Genomic DNA, 16,934 nt, shown 5'->3' with positions numbered 1-16,934 from the left:
AAATTCTTGTTCTTTTCCTCCTCATTTTTGGTTTCATTTGCTTTGACTTTTCTTACATCGCTAAAGCAAACAGCAGCCATAACCTCTTCGACCTCACTGACCCAGTCAGTGAAAACACATGTTGTGCTGCCAGGATACTTATTTTAAATTCCAGTGGAGATCTCAAGGATACCAAATACGTCACACGAAATTTTGTGAATTATCATGCACAGTACGTCTAGAACATTTCCATTTTGATGGATTGGTACAGTCATATATTCAATATTTCACTCGGTAAAGAGCTATTTAGCTTGGAACAAGCTGAAACAGAATATATGTGTGACATTGTCTAACAGACAAACTGAAATGATTTTTTTTTCCCCAGATGAAGGTTAAAATAACATCAAACCCGTCTGTTCTCTGTCTGCAGGTCCAGGAGTGGCTGTGTCTCAATTGTCAGATGCAGAGAGCTCTTGGCATTGATATGACCACGCCTCGCTCTAAGAGCCAACAGCAGATTCACTCCCCGTCCCACCAAGCCAAACCCATCGTCCAGCCTCAGCAGCCCGCACCTCAGCCAACAAAGCCGGCAGCAGCAGTACAGCCCAAACCTTTGGCACAGAGTCAGCCCTCCCAGCGGCAGCAACAGCAACTGCAACAGCAACAGCAGCCGCAGCCGCAGCCGCAGCCGCAGCCTCAGTCTCAGTCTCAACCCTACGGCCAGGCTCAACCCTACTCCCAGTCGCAGCCATACTCCCAGGCGCAGCAGTATCCCCAGTCTCAGCCACAGTCGTTCCCTGCGTCCAAGCCAGGGCCCCAGCCTCAGCCTCATACCTCCCCAGGCTTGCAGAGACACCCAGGCCCTAGCGGCCCTCAGACTCAGACAGGGTCCTTTCAGCAGGGCATGAGGTCCGACCCGTACTCCCAGAGAGGTCCCGGAGCTCCAGGAGCTGTTGGAGGTCCTACAGGAGGCCTCAACCAGCCTGGAGGTCCACGGATTCCCCACCCTGGCGCTGTGCCCCTCCCCGGCTTGACAAAGGCTCCGTCCCAGCCCGATTTGGGTCGCGGTTCCCCGATGCATCAGTCTATGGCGCGGCACCATGACCAGACCAGAAGCGCTGGCTCCTCCCCGGCCCACAGACCTCAGAGTCAGGCCCCTCCTCCCGCCCAGGACGGCCTGACCAAACTGTTTGGCTTCGGGGCATCGCTGCTCAATCAGGCGAGTACCCTGATCAATGTTGACCCTCTACCCACTGCCTCCACCCAGCCGAGCCCTGCACGAGGCAAGGTGGTGTTCAGTAATGCATCTCCTGACAGTAAGCAGCAACAACAAGGGGCCCCTGGCACCAAGCCATTCGGTATGGGGGGCCCTCACGCTCCAACTCAAATGGGTGGCCCTCACGCTCCAACTCAAATGGGTGGCCCTCACGCTCCAACTCAAATGGCTGGCCCTCACGGTCCAACTCAAATGGGTGGCCCTCATGCGCCGGGCCAAATGGGTGGCCCTCATGCGTCGAGCCAAATGGGTGGCCCTCATGCGCAGAGCCAAATGGGTGGCCCTCATGCGCAGAGCCAAATGGGGGGCCCTCATGCGCAGAGCCAGATGGGTGGCCCTCATGCGCAGAGCCAAATGGGAGGCCCTTATCCAACAAGTCAAATGGGGGGTACTCATGCGCAGAGCCACATGGGAGGACCTTATCCATCGGGCCAAATGGGGGGTCCTCATACGCAGAGCCAAATGGGAGGACCTTATTCATCGAGCCAAATGGGAGGTCCCCACATGGGAGGTCCCCACATGGGAGGTCCCCACATGGGAGGTCCCCACATGGGTGGACCAACCCAAAAGCAGCAGACCACGCCACATCAACAAGGAATGCCGCAACAGCAGTCGCCCGCGCATCATCAAAAAGGGCAACAACATCAGCAATCACCTGCTCATCAGCAAAAAGCGCTGCAGAAGCAGGAGCCCGTGGCGGCCCCTGCGCCTACTCCAGAGCCCGCGAAGCCTAAAGTGAACTGTCCTCTTTGTAAAACGGAACTGAACATCGGCAGCTCCGACCCGCCCAACTACAACTCCTGTACGCAGTGTCACAGCCAAGTGTGTAACCTGTGCGGCTTCAACCCCACGCCACATCTGGTGGAGGTAAGAGGAGTGTTACACATACATGCAGAACATTGTACACACAAAGCCTCTCACACACACAGATACATGAATATATGTATTACAGCAAGCGAATCATGTTATTGTTGTACAGAGTGCTGTTTTAAATGGACAAATTGTGGGGCTAAAACTACTCTCCACAGATGCAAAAAAAACGAAAATATAATGTCAGTTTGGGTAGCTATGTTGCCCAGTTTTACCGATTGTCCTGTTGCTTTCATGTTTGATAATCCTCACAGAAAGATGCTTGAGATCATGATAGCCTGTTCTTGACCCGGTAACATCCCCTCTAATTAACACACACAGGAAGCGACAAGCTAGCAGTTAGCCATTTTTTCCGGGCGAACCACTCCACATTAAATCTGATTAGTTTTCCCAGTGGTATAGTTTATAACAATATAACACCGAGGTGTTTAATCCTAACGTTTTTCTTCAAAAGGCAAACTTTCAAATTTGTGCTGTAGAAGATAATCCACATCGTTCATGGTGACCACACTTACTGTCTTCTTTACAAGAAATGCTAACTTCTGCTAACTACGAGCAAATGACGACAACAGTTCTTGGCAAATACCCAATCAAATTGCAGCGGGTCAACAGGCAATTAGCTGCACGTGGCATCAAATTTGATAAGGTAGAAACTAGCGGCTAGCACGGCTCCAAATTTTGAGCAGTATGTGTCTGGTATTAGTAAGAACAGAAGAAAAAAATCACCGGCACTCACAGATAAAGGGGATTTCTTAGTTCATTCTGGGCAGAAAAAACAAAACAACGCATTTCAGCTATAAACCATCATCAGTGTCCATTGGCACTTTCATTGCTGAAGGCTTTGGGCATGCGTACTGTTGTTTTCCCACACTTGGTCCACTTGACATTGTGAGCTCGGGAGCTAGCGCATTTTAAACACCATTTTAAAGTATTATATCCAGCTACTGACCTTAAATAATAATAAATACAGCAGCAACCATTAACAACATATATTAATCCAGAATTATATTAATTTCTAAGTGCCACTAAAACCACATATTTTTCTTTTGCCAGCTGGTGGGACTTTGTCCTAAATGTCTCATCGCGTCTCATCTTACACATATATTGAAGAACAAGAACTGTAAACGCACATGCACATTCAGAATCATCTCCTCCCAGACAATCGATACCATTCAGAACAAATAGAAAACGCTATTCATTCCACTGTTGGACTTCTTCCACTTCACCGTGTGGATGCAGTTACACCTGAACGTCTCATATTTCCTCCGAGGAATTCACTGATTCATCATCAGTGTTTATAGGAATGTATTTCATTTCAGATTGTCTCTTTTTTTGTTCTTTTGCAAAGTCTCTTTTTCTCTTTCTGTCCTTGTGTGATAGCTGTAAGTTGTCCGTTAGTTTTCTCTCTCTCTTTCTGACTACATCTCTGCCCCCTCCATACCTCCGGCTCTGTCTGTCCTCTTATTAAATCCTGCTTTTATTCACAATTTTTCATTACTTTAGTCTCCTACTAGCTTTCCTATCTCTCGCTTTAATACTTAACTCCCCACTTTTTTATTATCTATGGGTATTATGCGGTATACGTAGACATACATCTGTGTACATGTACCTTGCACCTCAGTCCATGGATCTAGCTAAGCTTAAGCCTTGGTAATTTAATTAGTAATTGAAATTATTCTCAATGGCATTAATTAATATAATTCATTTTTAACTAATTAATATTACCTATCATGCTCACATTTTTCTTGATGATATGAACCATTTAATCAACTTGGCGTGTGTATTTCTAATTGTCGAATGTGAAGTTGTTTAGATGAGCGGTTCTCGAGAAATATCTAAGCTTCAATAACGGAGGCCAAGTAACCGGGCCGTGTTTTGAACGAGCACTGAACTAGTTAGCTGTAAAATGAGTAAAGCTTTGACTTATTTCAAGAGAGGCTAAATAAGCTTTTGTATTTTAATGGATTCTCCATGACCGCGGTCCAATGGTCCATAAGAGGAGAGTAAAGAAAGAGCATGAAGGAAAGATGAAAGGTGAAATAAAAAGGCCAATAAACTGAGCTGGACATACAATGAGCAAGAAATGGAGATAGATGAGGGGAAGGGAGAGTGGAAGGTCACGAAAAGGCAACAGATGGAGGAAAGAGAGATATAAAAATAAAGATAAAGACTGTAGACCAAGCAAGGGCAAAAAGGCAAAGGATGAGAGAGAAGTTGAATCACAAAACACAGACATCCATTTCAGTTATGCTTTCTTTCTTCTCTCCAAAGTGATTCTGCTCATGCCACAATGAAACGAGCGTAAAGGCCGACTGCTCTCTCACCTCCCCTTTATCGATCCAGACGCAGGCTCAGAGGCAAGGGTTGAATTGGAATTTGCTATGTGGGGGGGCTCTGTGGTTTTGGTAGGGGGGCGGTCCATTATTTACATTCAAAGTACACATCTTTAAATATGTATCACATAAACTACTTTACAGATGAATTAGGAATTAATCTGAATGTGAAGAGAGGAAGCAACAGAAAAGGAAAGAAAGTTAGAAAGGGAAGAAGAAAATAAAACATTCACGATGTATGTCATAGAGATTATGGAAGAAAATTGAGTATGTAGGGAAGAAATGGAGATGTACAGTATGTAAAGAAGGAAGAAAGGAAGGGTCTTAAGGAGCATAGGCATACAGCAGGGAAGTCAAAGAACAGAAGAAGGTCAACATGAAAGAGGTATATATGGATACAGGAAAGGAAGGAATGAAGCGTAGAGGGAAAACAATTTTAAAGAGAAGAAACCGATGAAAGAAAAGACAGAAAGAAGAAGCAAGGATGCATGTAAATCAGTCAGTCAGTCAGGCAGATTGAGAATGACTCGTGTTGTATTTACTTTGAGGCAGCGTGACGCCTTCAGGGTCTCTGGGGAGTACGGTTGTTCATAGTACTGTACTCTAATGTACTATCACTGCCTCAAGATAGACCTAGAGATAATACACAGGGTTATATATATAAGTTCTACTACCATGTACGGCGCAGTGATGAATGTACACACGCAGGGCAAAGAGATTCAAAATGTTATTTAGACCGTGAGAAATCAACGCCATTAACTGTCACACACATGCCGTTATAAAAAAAGACATATTATGTTAAGAGTGTGTGTGCATGTTTGTGTGTGTAAAAGGCCTGCAGGTCTCCAGAAGACGTGAATGAAACAGAAAATAGACAGAAGGAAGACAAGAGAGAGAGATAAATGTCAAAGGGATTAAAGAACTGAATATAATGACCAGCAGATAAAATGTAAAATTTCTTTCAGTTAGAGAAAAGATGATGATGACGCAGTGTTTTTATTAAATACCACTAACTTTAAAGTTCTAGTCAAGCCAGGAAAATAAGGTGATTAGGACAGTAGAAGATGGAGACCATACAAAAAGACGATGAAGGAGAGACATATAGAATAAGGAGGCAAAGGAAGAACAAGAAAGGGTTAGACATTTAAGGGAGAAAAAGTCGTAGAAAGCGATGAAGAGGAAGTCACAATTAAATGAGATAGATGAAGAGACGTTCAGAGAAACGCAGATGAATTAAAAGACCAATTTAAAGTGAGATGAAGAGCGAAGGAGCGGTGGAAACAGATGGAAAGAGAAATGGATAGAGGCTGAAGGGAAACCAGACATGTAGAGCTGAATCACGTGCAGCCTTCGGTCCAGAGGGAAGACAGGCAATAACACACACACACACACACACACACACACACACACACACACACACACACACACACACACACACACACACACACACACACACACACACACACAGTGTATACTGTAAGTAGAACAGTAGAGAAAAAAATCAAGTGAGGGAAGTAAAGAGCGGGGAAGATGACGTCAAAGGAGTGATGAGATCACAGAAGCACATTTTTTGCTGAGGAGGTTTGACAGATAGAGGGCAGTTCAGATTATTGAATTATAAAGGCCTTCATTTTTAGCCACGCTAGCGTTGGTGCTCTAGGGACGGCAATGTTGGTCTGTTGGTCCATCCACCACTTTGATTCAGACATCCCCGTGTCCCCCGTTTTTCATTGAAATATTTCGACAACTATTGAATGGGTTGTTGTAAATCTTGGTATAAATATTCATGTGTTTGGCAGTCCTGTGACTTGTCATCTTGCGCCAGTACCTGCAAAGCTAATGACATTCCCATCAGCCTCAGCTGTACTTTGTGTTTAGTGCTAATTAGCAAATGTTAGCATGTTAACATGCTACACTAAAATGTTAAACATGGTAAACATTATACCTGCTAAACATCTGCACCTGTCATTGTAAGTATGTTAGCAATGTTGATGGTAGCATTTAGCTCAAAGTACCACTGTTTCTAATGTTGTGTTCACACTACAAGTGACACAGCAACACGCTAAAAGTAATTTTCAATGGCGGCCGGTTACACGAGGCTACAAACTGACGCCCGACACTTGTCGCGGCATGATGGGCGTGACACTCTACAAATGATGTTGAGCTGGTCTCAACTTTATTCAGCGTTCCAATGACGCGGTGAAGCGTCAACCAATCATATGTTTTTGTTTCACCCTGTTTCGTTCCATCTACAAAAATGCCGTTAGCCAGTTCTCAGTGCTATTTAACGACGTAACTACGTCAACGAGCGCTTGAGCAACACTTCAACGGTGACTCAGCGATAATATAGCTGGCCACACTTGAATGTTTTATTGCTTTTGTCGCTCGTAGCTTAAAAGTGCAGTGTATAGGATCTGGCGGCATCTAGCAATGAGGATGCAGATTGCAACCAACTGAAATTTCTCCCGTGTGCCAAATGTGTAGGAGAACATGAAAAAGCGATAACGCGAATGGCCCTATCAAGAGTCAATGATTGGTTTGTCCGTTCTGGGCTACTGTAGAAACATGGCGGACTCCGCACCGTATGTAGATATAAACGGCTCATTCTAAGGTAACGAAAACATATGATTCTTATTATCAGGTGATTATACACTAAAGAAAACACACTTATTAATAATATATTCCATTTCTGCTAATAGATCCCTGTTACATCCTGTTCCTTTAAGTACAGCCTCACAGAGCTACTGTGGCTGTAGATTCTTAGTCTAATTATATAGCTTATATAGTTTCACACTGTGGTAGCAGATAAATATCAAGCCTTTAAGTCCTACGTCATCTCAATAGTGACGTTTTGATGCAATAAGTTCTTCTTTTCTCTCTGCCTTAGTATGTTGTGCTCAGTAAGCTCGCTAACCACACATGCAAACTTATCCCTGTGTCATGCCATGAATGAATGCACATATTTTCCAAACAAATATATCTAATTTCTAAATGAATGCAGATGTACTAATATGCTAATGTGTTAATATTCAAAGTCCTTTGTCAGATGATAACATTGTCTACTTTCAGTATTTTATTTGAACAGGTCACTCCTGTCTTCACCATGCACTAGAATATACACTGTGACAGAATACCTCCTTCTGCCTTTACTGAAAAATGAATGTGTTTGACAAGGCGGTGCAGATGAGGGTTAGTGTTTAAACGCTGTGCCATGGAGGAACACGGAGGGCTGCGCTCGCTTGATTAATCAATAATTCAGCAACGTTTTTTTTAAAAATATAAATAGCGGGAGGGATGAAATATGTAAGGGGTAGGCAGTGTCTCCTGGAACAGAAAAGTAAAAAGTCACCAAGTTTATCCCGTCCCATCTGTCCTCTCTGCTTCTCTACTTTATGCCTGCTTCCCATAGTTGTTTCCTTCATCCCTTCTTTCCTTCCCTTTTCCAAATAGCATTTATTCGTTCCCCTTTAGTCTGCTCATTCTTCCTTTTATCAGTCCTGTCTAATCTAATGGAGCTTGAAAGAAACAGGGAGTGTCTGAGAAACTGTGGTATATGTTATGTATATTCAACCCGGTCTCACAGGAAGGCGTATAAATAGCACGACATTACAATTAGATTCCGCATGTCATGAGGACATATTGTAGGCTTTTGGCGTGTCATTTTTAATGCCACGCAACAAAACTACAGTAACATCCACAGCTAGGTTTAGGCAACAAAACCACTTAATTAGGTTTAGGGAAAACGTCATGGTTGGGCTTAAAATAAGTACGTAAACTAAGAAAAAATACATATAGAAACAACATAACTACGGAAAACGCGTTACAAACATTACTAAAAAACATGTGACAAACATCATTTATGTAACTTACAAAACAAAACACTAGTCTCTAACACACGTCTCCTGGTTAAAAGTTGTGTTTGTTGGACCCGTTAACCTCCCCCTCCCACCAGCTATAAGTGGTCTTTCTCACTTTTTATTCTACGTCGCTAGCTTCGAGTGTTTACATTGCAGTCAGTACTACTTGGCGCACAAATGACATGCCAAAAGCAGTTCTTATTGCACGCTCTTGCACATAGAGTGGTGGAGGGACAACGTTTTGTACGCCAACCAGGAAGTTAGCATCGCCATGGTTTCGGATTATTGCAGAAAATAATATCTGTGGCAAACAAACATTTATGATATTTTCACATTTTGTTCAGCAAGATATTCTTCACAAATGAACACCACTTTTCAGATTTTTTAAGTGTGAATGCAAACGCCAGAAGTAAAAAGCTAACGTTAGGCTATGAAGGAACTACACCACGGTCACATGAACGCGAGTATACATCACAAGGCTGTGAAGGTGGACGAGGCGGTGTGATTATATTTGGTAGTGTCATTTAGCCACTTGTTAGCAACCGCTTTTTTGAAGACAAGTAATCGCTTCAAAATTCACAAGTGGGGTACTTACTGATGTATTTTATGTCGTAGAACAAAACGTTAAAATCTCTTCAGCTTGTGTTAACCACAGACCTTATTTCAGGCATCTAACTAAAAACCCATTGACTTCCAGACGAGGGAACCGGAAGTGCTAAAATACTAACTAATTTCCAGGTTTTAGGGCTCATTCCTGCACCTCTCTATTGTGTCATTCATACGCCTTTTTTTGCAAATGGGCTGGTATATTTATGCGAAAGTCTGAGCTCAGACTTCAACATGAAAACATATTAAACAGAATAACTCAGCGTCTGGTGAAACAGCCTCCTCATGAAGGTCTGAATGATGATGACACACCATGACACACCATGACACACACACACACACACACACACACACACACACACACACACACACACACACACACACACACACACACACACACACACTACACTTACACTTACACTGTATAATCAGGTGCTAGTGAATGAGTGAATGAGGCCATTTCTCTGTCCAGTCTGTCATTCAAGCTTTCACAGCTGTCATCACTGCTGTCGGAACAATTATTAGGATTACTGCACCCAGTCCACCTGGATGTGTGTCTAAATGTGTGTGTGTGAGTCTGCACATCTGAGGGAAACTGATTAGGGATTGTGACATTTAATCTGCATTGGTGTGCTTGTGCACATGAGGTGTGCGTTTGTGTGTGTGTGTGTGTGTGTGTGTGTGTGTGTGTGTGTGTGTGTGTGTGTGTGCGTGCTAACATTATATGAGTATGATTCCAGTTGAGAGGCTGGATCCTGCGAAGGACACCGCCAGTGCCACAGTGGCCAAAAGGTTAACACGGGTAATTTAAAGAGCTGCTCTGTGTGTATTTAATTATGTGTGTGTAAATGCGTGTGAAGTTCCCAAAGCACTGATTGGTCACTCTAAAGGTCATCCCTGCATCTAGCTGCTCTCTGCTGTGCTCACTTACTGTTTCCCCTGCCTTCTATTCCACTAGGGGGGGAAATAAATAAAACAATAACAATCTGTAAATTGATGAGCAGAGGGGCCGAACACCCAGAGAGGAACAAACTAATGGAGCGAGGAAACAGCAAGAAGAACATTTAAGACAGAAGCTGCATAATGTTCCATAAACTGTGTGACATTTAGTCAACACCAAACACATAAATGCCATAAACTAACGTCTGCAACTGCAAGATGATGACCAAGGCTGATTTAGATTTACATGGTCAGAGAACAAAACTCTCTCTGTCACACACACACACACACACAGTGTGACTAAATAGATTCTAGCCTTCCTCATCATCAGCTTGTGATGTCCAAGTCACAATAATCCACGTCACTGTGGTTCTCCAGTCAATTTAACAACCCGTGTGCACACTTGCGTGCCTTTCCAACAGTGGACCTCGGCGTTGTTACACATTAGGGTTGGACGATATGTTAATATTTTCCAACAAGCCATCGTCAGCCCAACAACCGGCGATTGCCCATATATTTGAACAGGTGTGAGCATGGCATGGTGTATATGCCCCTCCCCCGCTGTCATAGTTTCAGCGTGGAGACACACTTCATTTAAACTCGACAGAAACCCAACTAGGGCTTCAACTAGCAATTATATTCATTGTCAATTAATCTGTCAGTTGTTTTCTAGATTAATCGATCAGTTGTTTGGTCTATAAAATGGTGAAAAATGTTGATCAGTGTTTCCTAAAGCCCAAGATGACGTCCTCAAATGTCAAAGAAATTCAGTTTACTGTCATAGAGGAGTAAAGAAACCAGAAAATATTCACATTTAAGAAGCTGAAATCAGAGATTTAGACTTTTTTTTCCTTATAAAATTACTCAAACCAATTAATTGATTATCAAAATAGTTGGCAAGTAATTTAATAGTTGACAACTAATCGATTAATCGATTAATCGTTGCAGCTCTACACAAAATAAAACTCACCAAAACTGTCTTGGTTAATCTTTCCAACAATCGGCAACTGTGGTTTGGTAAAAATAAACCCTCATTGCACAGAGTTAGATGTGGAAATATGCCGGCTGTGCATGTGGTTTTACCCCGCTGTCTCTCTTCAGCAGCTGAGCGGCTCTTATTCTTCAGAGGCAAACCATGAAATTAGCAAATTAAAATGACATACATCACCCAAATAATTGCCCCAAAAAAAACAACCAACGATGTACTCAGTCAATCGCCAATAGCCAATATATTCGTCCAATTGCCCAACATTCACCAACAGTGAACCGCCGAGCAATTATGACCCTCTTATAAAAGTATTACAATTTTAGCCAAGTACAAAATTAGATGTAATCCACAGGATAAAGGTAGTCCTATTTGAAATCCATACTACTCTATTTCATTTTTGAATGACTCTATATAGTGGTCCACACTTGGTCAGTGTAGAATGATAGTCCACTGTTGGTAATGTGGGAATATGTGTATGTGTGTGTGTTTGTGTCAGAAGAAATCCTCCAGTCTGTTCAGCTGTGCTGGTCAGCATCTCAGAATAGTACAGACAGAAAGGAGCAGATGTCACATTGTGCAAGACTCCCATCCACTCCCCATCCCCATACACACTTAGACACACACAAAACACAAAACATAGCACTACCCCTTAATCTGTACGTGTTTGGTTCCTTGTATTTGTTTTGCAGCCTGATCTCAAAGAAATACATGAAATGACCACGACCTCTTAACAGTGCATTACGTGGGGGCGGCACAGAATGTTTTAAATTACGTGTCGGCACCACAGAAACGATGCCAACGGAAAGTCGTGATGGATACACAAATTCCCAGCTTCAACAGAAATAGGTTTGGATCGAACTCGTGACTTTCACCCAGGAGACTGGTGTTCGTGTCCCGTGTGAAACCAAAAGTCAACGTTGAGTTATTTTAAATCATGTAGGTTACGTAAAAAGTTACGTAACAATCGTAGTTCTTTAAACCCAAACCGTGATCTTTCCTTTCCTAAACCTAACCAAGTGAGTTTGTTGCCTAAACCTAACGACGTAGTTTTATTACCTAAACTTAAAGTTGAATCATTTACGTGTTGGCGGCACGTAATTTCACACCACCACGTACGTTTCATGTATTTCTGTGCGATCACATTGGTTTGTTGGATATTTCCCATAAGTTATTATATATATTTATTACACGGTTTTGTTGAATAACGACGTTCTATGGGCTGTTATTTCTTTATAGCAGACCGTTGCTATGTACATAACAGACCGTTGCTATGGACGCAGTTTTGATGGCGGACTCTGGAGGACCATTTTTGTGTCAAATTATTGATTTCTTAAGTAAGTATCCGTGTAATAAGCATGATAATGTACAACAAGAGGGTCATTGCTGTGAAATTAACCCCTTCAGGGTGATGCAAAACCCTGTCAGGGTTTATTTCCCAACAATGACCGACTCGCTGTACATTATCCCTTACATATATATGGTTTGACACAGTATATAATGTTGTAAATGTGTACAATAGTGCTATATAAATTAAATGTATCTTTATAAGTAGTAGTAGTGTTCTCGTTTTCTCTCTCCTCCCCTCTATTCTACATCTTTCTTTGTGTTCACTGACTCTCTGGTTTCCAATTTAGTATTTTTCCCCAAAGATGTGTAGATGATTGTTACTGTTCAAATCATAGAAACGTGAATATGCAAAAAATTATCAAACCACCAATCAATAGGAAATGACTACTGTGCCCCCCTCATGAATATTCATGAGACTAACAAGGGAGACTGATTATACTGCAGTTTTAAATGGGTGAAAACTACATTTTTGCCGATGAAAATAGTCAAAAAATCTAAGAATAAATCTATCAGTATTGGCCTTCATGAATTCGTATAAGTCCAAAAGCCATGCACTAAAAACGAGAGCCAGAAACGAGGAGAGTTGACAAGGAGAGAGGAGTCAAAGGAAGGAAATAAGGATGGAGTGAGTCATGCTTCTCTATTTAGAAAGAAATCAGAACAAAAATAGAGAGCAGCAGCGACAGAGCTCCTAATGGACGTACGGTTCGCTCCTGCACTTCAGGACATCGCACTACAATTAATAATACAACGGCTCGCCATCCTCTCCTCTCCTCCTCCTCTCCTCCTTCTCTCCTCTTTCTCCTCTCCTTGCTTCCGTCCACCCGCCTCTTCTCCATCTGTTCCTTTCATCTTTTCCTCTCTCTGCCTCCTTTTTCATCCTCTCTCTTCCACCCTGATTTTCCCAGGTGGGATTCAAACTGGCAACTTTCTGATCACCGTCCTGCTTCGAGTGTAAATATAGCCCTCCCACAGTCTACATCTCCTCCTCCTTCTCTCTCTGTGTCTATTTTCTTCCTCCTCTCTTTTTCACAAATCATCTTCCTTTGTCCTCTTTTGTTCTCACATTTTTGCAGGAAACGTGTTCATTTCAGCCTCTTTTCCATTTACTTGTTCTTCCACTGCTTTCTCTCTCTCTCTCTCTCTCTCTCTCTCTCTCTCTCTCTCTCTCTCTCTCTCTCTCTCTCTCTCTCTCTCTCTCTCTCTCTCTCTCTCTCTCTCTCTCTCTCTCTCTCTCTCTCTCTCTCTCTCTCTCTCTCTCTCTCTCTCTCTCTCAGAGCTCTTGGTTTATTTAGTGCACCAAACTCCTTTCGCTTTTTTAAGAATTCATACAATATGCATTGAGAAACCTGCAAGACAAGTAACTTTTTCTCTGCATGTGTTGTTGGCTTTATTTCTACATTTTTTCTCAGCCAGTTTCTTATCAAATTAGTCGTGATTGAAATCATGACGCAGTCATGAAAAAGATAACCATCTGGTGGTGTTAGCTCTCCTCACTGAGGTGGATGCGTTAGTTTCCGAAGGGCACTGAACTTGTAAAAGTGGTAATTTAGCATATTCGTGATGGGAAATCTTGTCTCCATTTGCAAGGTATTCAACTGGTTGGTATTTGTTTAGGAGATATTTTATCTGAATTCATTTTCACAAACGGATAATATTTTTGTCTCAGAAAATACGCAGAAAACTATTATATTTTGCACATTTTATATAAATACATTATATAAAGCACATTGATATCACCAGATGAGCCACCGTCAACGTTGGATCTAACGGTACGTTATCTACCCGGCGAGCTGTGACAACACTTTATGGCCCCACTGATGTGTGTTCTCACCATAACAACTAACAACAATCGTCATTTTCTATTGTACTAGTCAAATGACCTCGGAAAATAGTTCGATATCCGTTCTATTCCTATTCTATTTCTATGGTTTTACAGCTGGGAAATGAAGGCAGATGCCACAATTCCTTTCGGGTAAAGCTTCAATACGTATGTGAACTGCTAATGTGTGTCAGTCATTTAGACTGCTGTTTCTCAAACTATAAAACGTGACCCCAAATACTTTCCAACCGATCCTTGACATGACACTGATGTACTGGGCTCCGTGAAGGAGATCAAACTGATTCAATGTGATGCCCAAATTAAGGAACGCCTTTAATATTTGAATGAATCTTGAAGATTTTTGTTGACTATTTGATGTTAATGACCTAAAACTTCTGTGCCCTGAATCTGTCAAGTCCATAAAATATCTTAAAATGACAGTTTCACCTAAAGCGGCCGCACCTATCTCAAACCATATATGTACCATATATCCTCCTCAAAACCTTTTTTTACCCACATCTCCCATGCAGACTTCAGACTTTCTCACTCTACTCAGTGCTGTGCTGACGTCTGCGCCCAGCATCGCGTGCTAACTTGTCTTCTCACTGTCGGTTCTTTAAATACCTGCAGATGACGAGAACTGCAACTGTCATTTAAAGATGTTTCTGTTAGTGTGATGAGACCGAAGACGGATGAAGACCTGCCTGTTATTCATTCGTTGTGACATAAACTCAAAAGTTAAACTCACAGTTATTGTTATTTTATTGTTCCTAAAATACTGTAAGTGCGGAAAAGACAAATGTAAAATAATCCTTTAACCTCTTTGTGAGGTAAATCAAGCGCTCCCAGTCTGATGAAGTCTTCTGAGGTTGCTTCATTTATCCACCCTCATTCTTTGAAACACACAAACACAGCAGTCTTTATTTATGATGGAGTTGTTTTGGGATGTTTTCCACTTCACCTCAACCCCCTCTGATCACTCCTCTTCTCCGCCTGTCCTCTGTCTTCACCTCCATTCACTCCTCTTTGTCACCCCTCTCCTCCTCTGCCTTTCATTTCTTCTATTATTTTCTTCTCCAGAATCACTCCCTCCTCCTCTTCAGTCTTTCCACCTCACTGTTTGTTTTCCTCCTCCTCCTCTCCTGCAGGTCTATGCTGCCTTCCCCCCCCCCCCACGTCATCCTCCATCCCCTCCTCCCTCACTCATCCAACTTTTGCATCTTTCCCTTTCTTCTTCTACCCTTGTTCATCCTTCTGTCCTCCCTCCTCAGCGTGTCTCCACCCCTCAATCTGTCTGCCCTTGCTCTCCTCTTTTTGTCTTCTCATCTCTCCATCCCTTGCTCCTTTATACTGTATATATCATGCCTCTTCTCTTCCTCATTACTTTCTTGTTGTGCAACCTGATATCACGCCAAAGCGTGTAATAGACTCGCCTGTCTACGAGGATAACGTGTCAGTGTCACCTTTTGCCTCGCCGAGGTGTGAATATTACATCCATGTATGGAGGTGCAGTACCAGCAGGGGGCAGCAAAACCACTTAGTGAGGTTTAGGAAAAACATTATGGTTGACCTTACAATAAGTACGTAAACTAAGTACAATACGTACGGAAACAACGCAACATAATAACCGAAAATACGCCACAAAAGTAACTTCTCGAACACCGATCTCCTGGTTGAAAGTCCAGTATTAGTTGGATGCATCCTCCTCCCTTCCCACCCGCCAAAAGCAGTCTTTCTCACTTTTAATACTACGTCACTAGCCCTGAGCGTAGCATATTTACACGGATGCGATTACATTGCAGTCAGTACAGACTACATGGTGTACAACTGACACGCCAAAAGCAAGAATGGCAGTCTTATTGCACGCTTTTGCCTTGCGAATTATCGTGTCATTCACACGCCTTATTTTTGTGCGAGGTCCCGGGCTGTGTTGTGTGCAGCTCTTGTTGTGTGGAAGAGTTAAAGCTCCATCTCTGGCACTTTTTCTTCTTTTTGTGTTTGTGTGAACATAAAGCATGCCTGCCAGAATAAAAGGTTGTGCTATAAAGCAAGAATTTAAGCTTACCAAGACACTATTTCTCCCTTTAATTTATCACCAGTCTGTATATTGTAATATATTGCTATGCACTCTTTTCATCCGACTTATTTCCTTCAAATTGCAGCAAATACACAGATCAAACACTTCAATAGAGATCTGCGAGCTAAATGATTTTTGCAGACGTGCAGTTCAGTACAAACAGAACTGTTTGCGTAAAATGCCTACGCAGTTAGTTTGACTTATTTTAAATGCACCAGCAACAGTATGTAGATGTAAAGAAAATGAAATGGGATTAGAGATGAAAGAATAAGATCTAAAGCGCATAACTAAAAGCAAAACAACATTAAAAGCAGCAGCATTAAGAGAGTATTACCTTTGATTTCAAGGCATTCAGTGTTGCAGCATTATCTGAGACTTGCTATATTGTTTCATTAGTATGCTTCTGTCCAGTTTAGATATACAGTGAATGGCAGTGGGGCAACAGATAAACTCATGTAGAAAGACAACCGTGGCAGGAGGCGAGGATGAGAAGGAGGGCAGTGAGTTTGTTCTCTCTATATAACCACAGAGGGGCGTCTGGGGATGTTTGCAAGGAAACATACTGTTCCAAAATGTGTCCTGCTAAATTTTTCAGGAGTGCAGGTGAGCACATCTTCTATAAATAGTTCTAGACAGATAGTTATCTGTGGAAATAATCCTTCATCACTAGCAGTTATCTTGTTGTTGCTTCAACTAAAACATGTGTTGTGTTGCTGAGGTACAGCTCCATATTTAGAGAGGTTTAAGCTGTTTGTCACTGTATCCCAGCAGCTTTTATCTTGACCTTAAAAAACTCTTGCGAGGGAGTCTCTGCATGTGAGTAAGTCAAGAAAAAAAAAA

General features: G+C 42.3%; 1 protein-coding gene across 5 annotated transcripts in view; it reads left to right on the top strand.

The window, feature by feature from the left end:
* Positions 1-16,934, top strand: part of bsna (bassoon presynaptic cytomatrix protein a) — a 186,114-nt gene that overhangs the window by 80,615 nt on the left and 88,565 nt on the right. For all 5 annotated transcript variants that reach the window (XM_074644677.1, XM_074644678.1, XM_074644681.1 and 2 more), the window contains one exon: positions 410-2,122. In XM_074644677.1, coding sequence (XP_074500778.1) covers positions 410-2,122 — 1,713 coding nt within the window. The remainder of the gene's footprint in view (positions 1-409; positions 2,123-16,934) is intronic.

The sequence above is a fragment of the Sebastes fasciatus genome, chromosome 8 (genome assembly GCF_043250625.1).
Source record: "Sebastes fasciatus isolate fSebFas1 chromosome 8, fSebFas1.pri, whole genome shotgun sequence".
Lineage (NCBI taxonomy): Eukaryota > Metazoa > Chordata > Actinopteri > Perciformes > Sebastidae > Sebastes > Sebastes fasciatus.
Note: the sequence above shows the minus strand (reverse complement) of the source record. Positions and strands in the feature narration are given on the sequence as shown.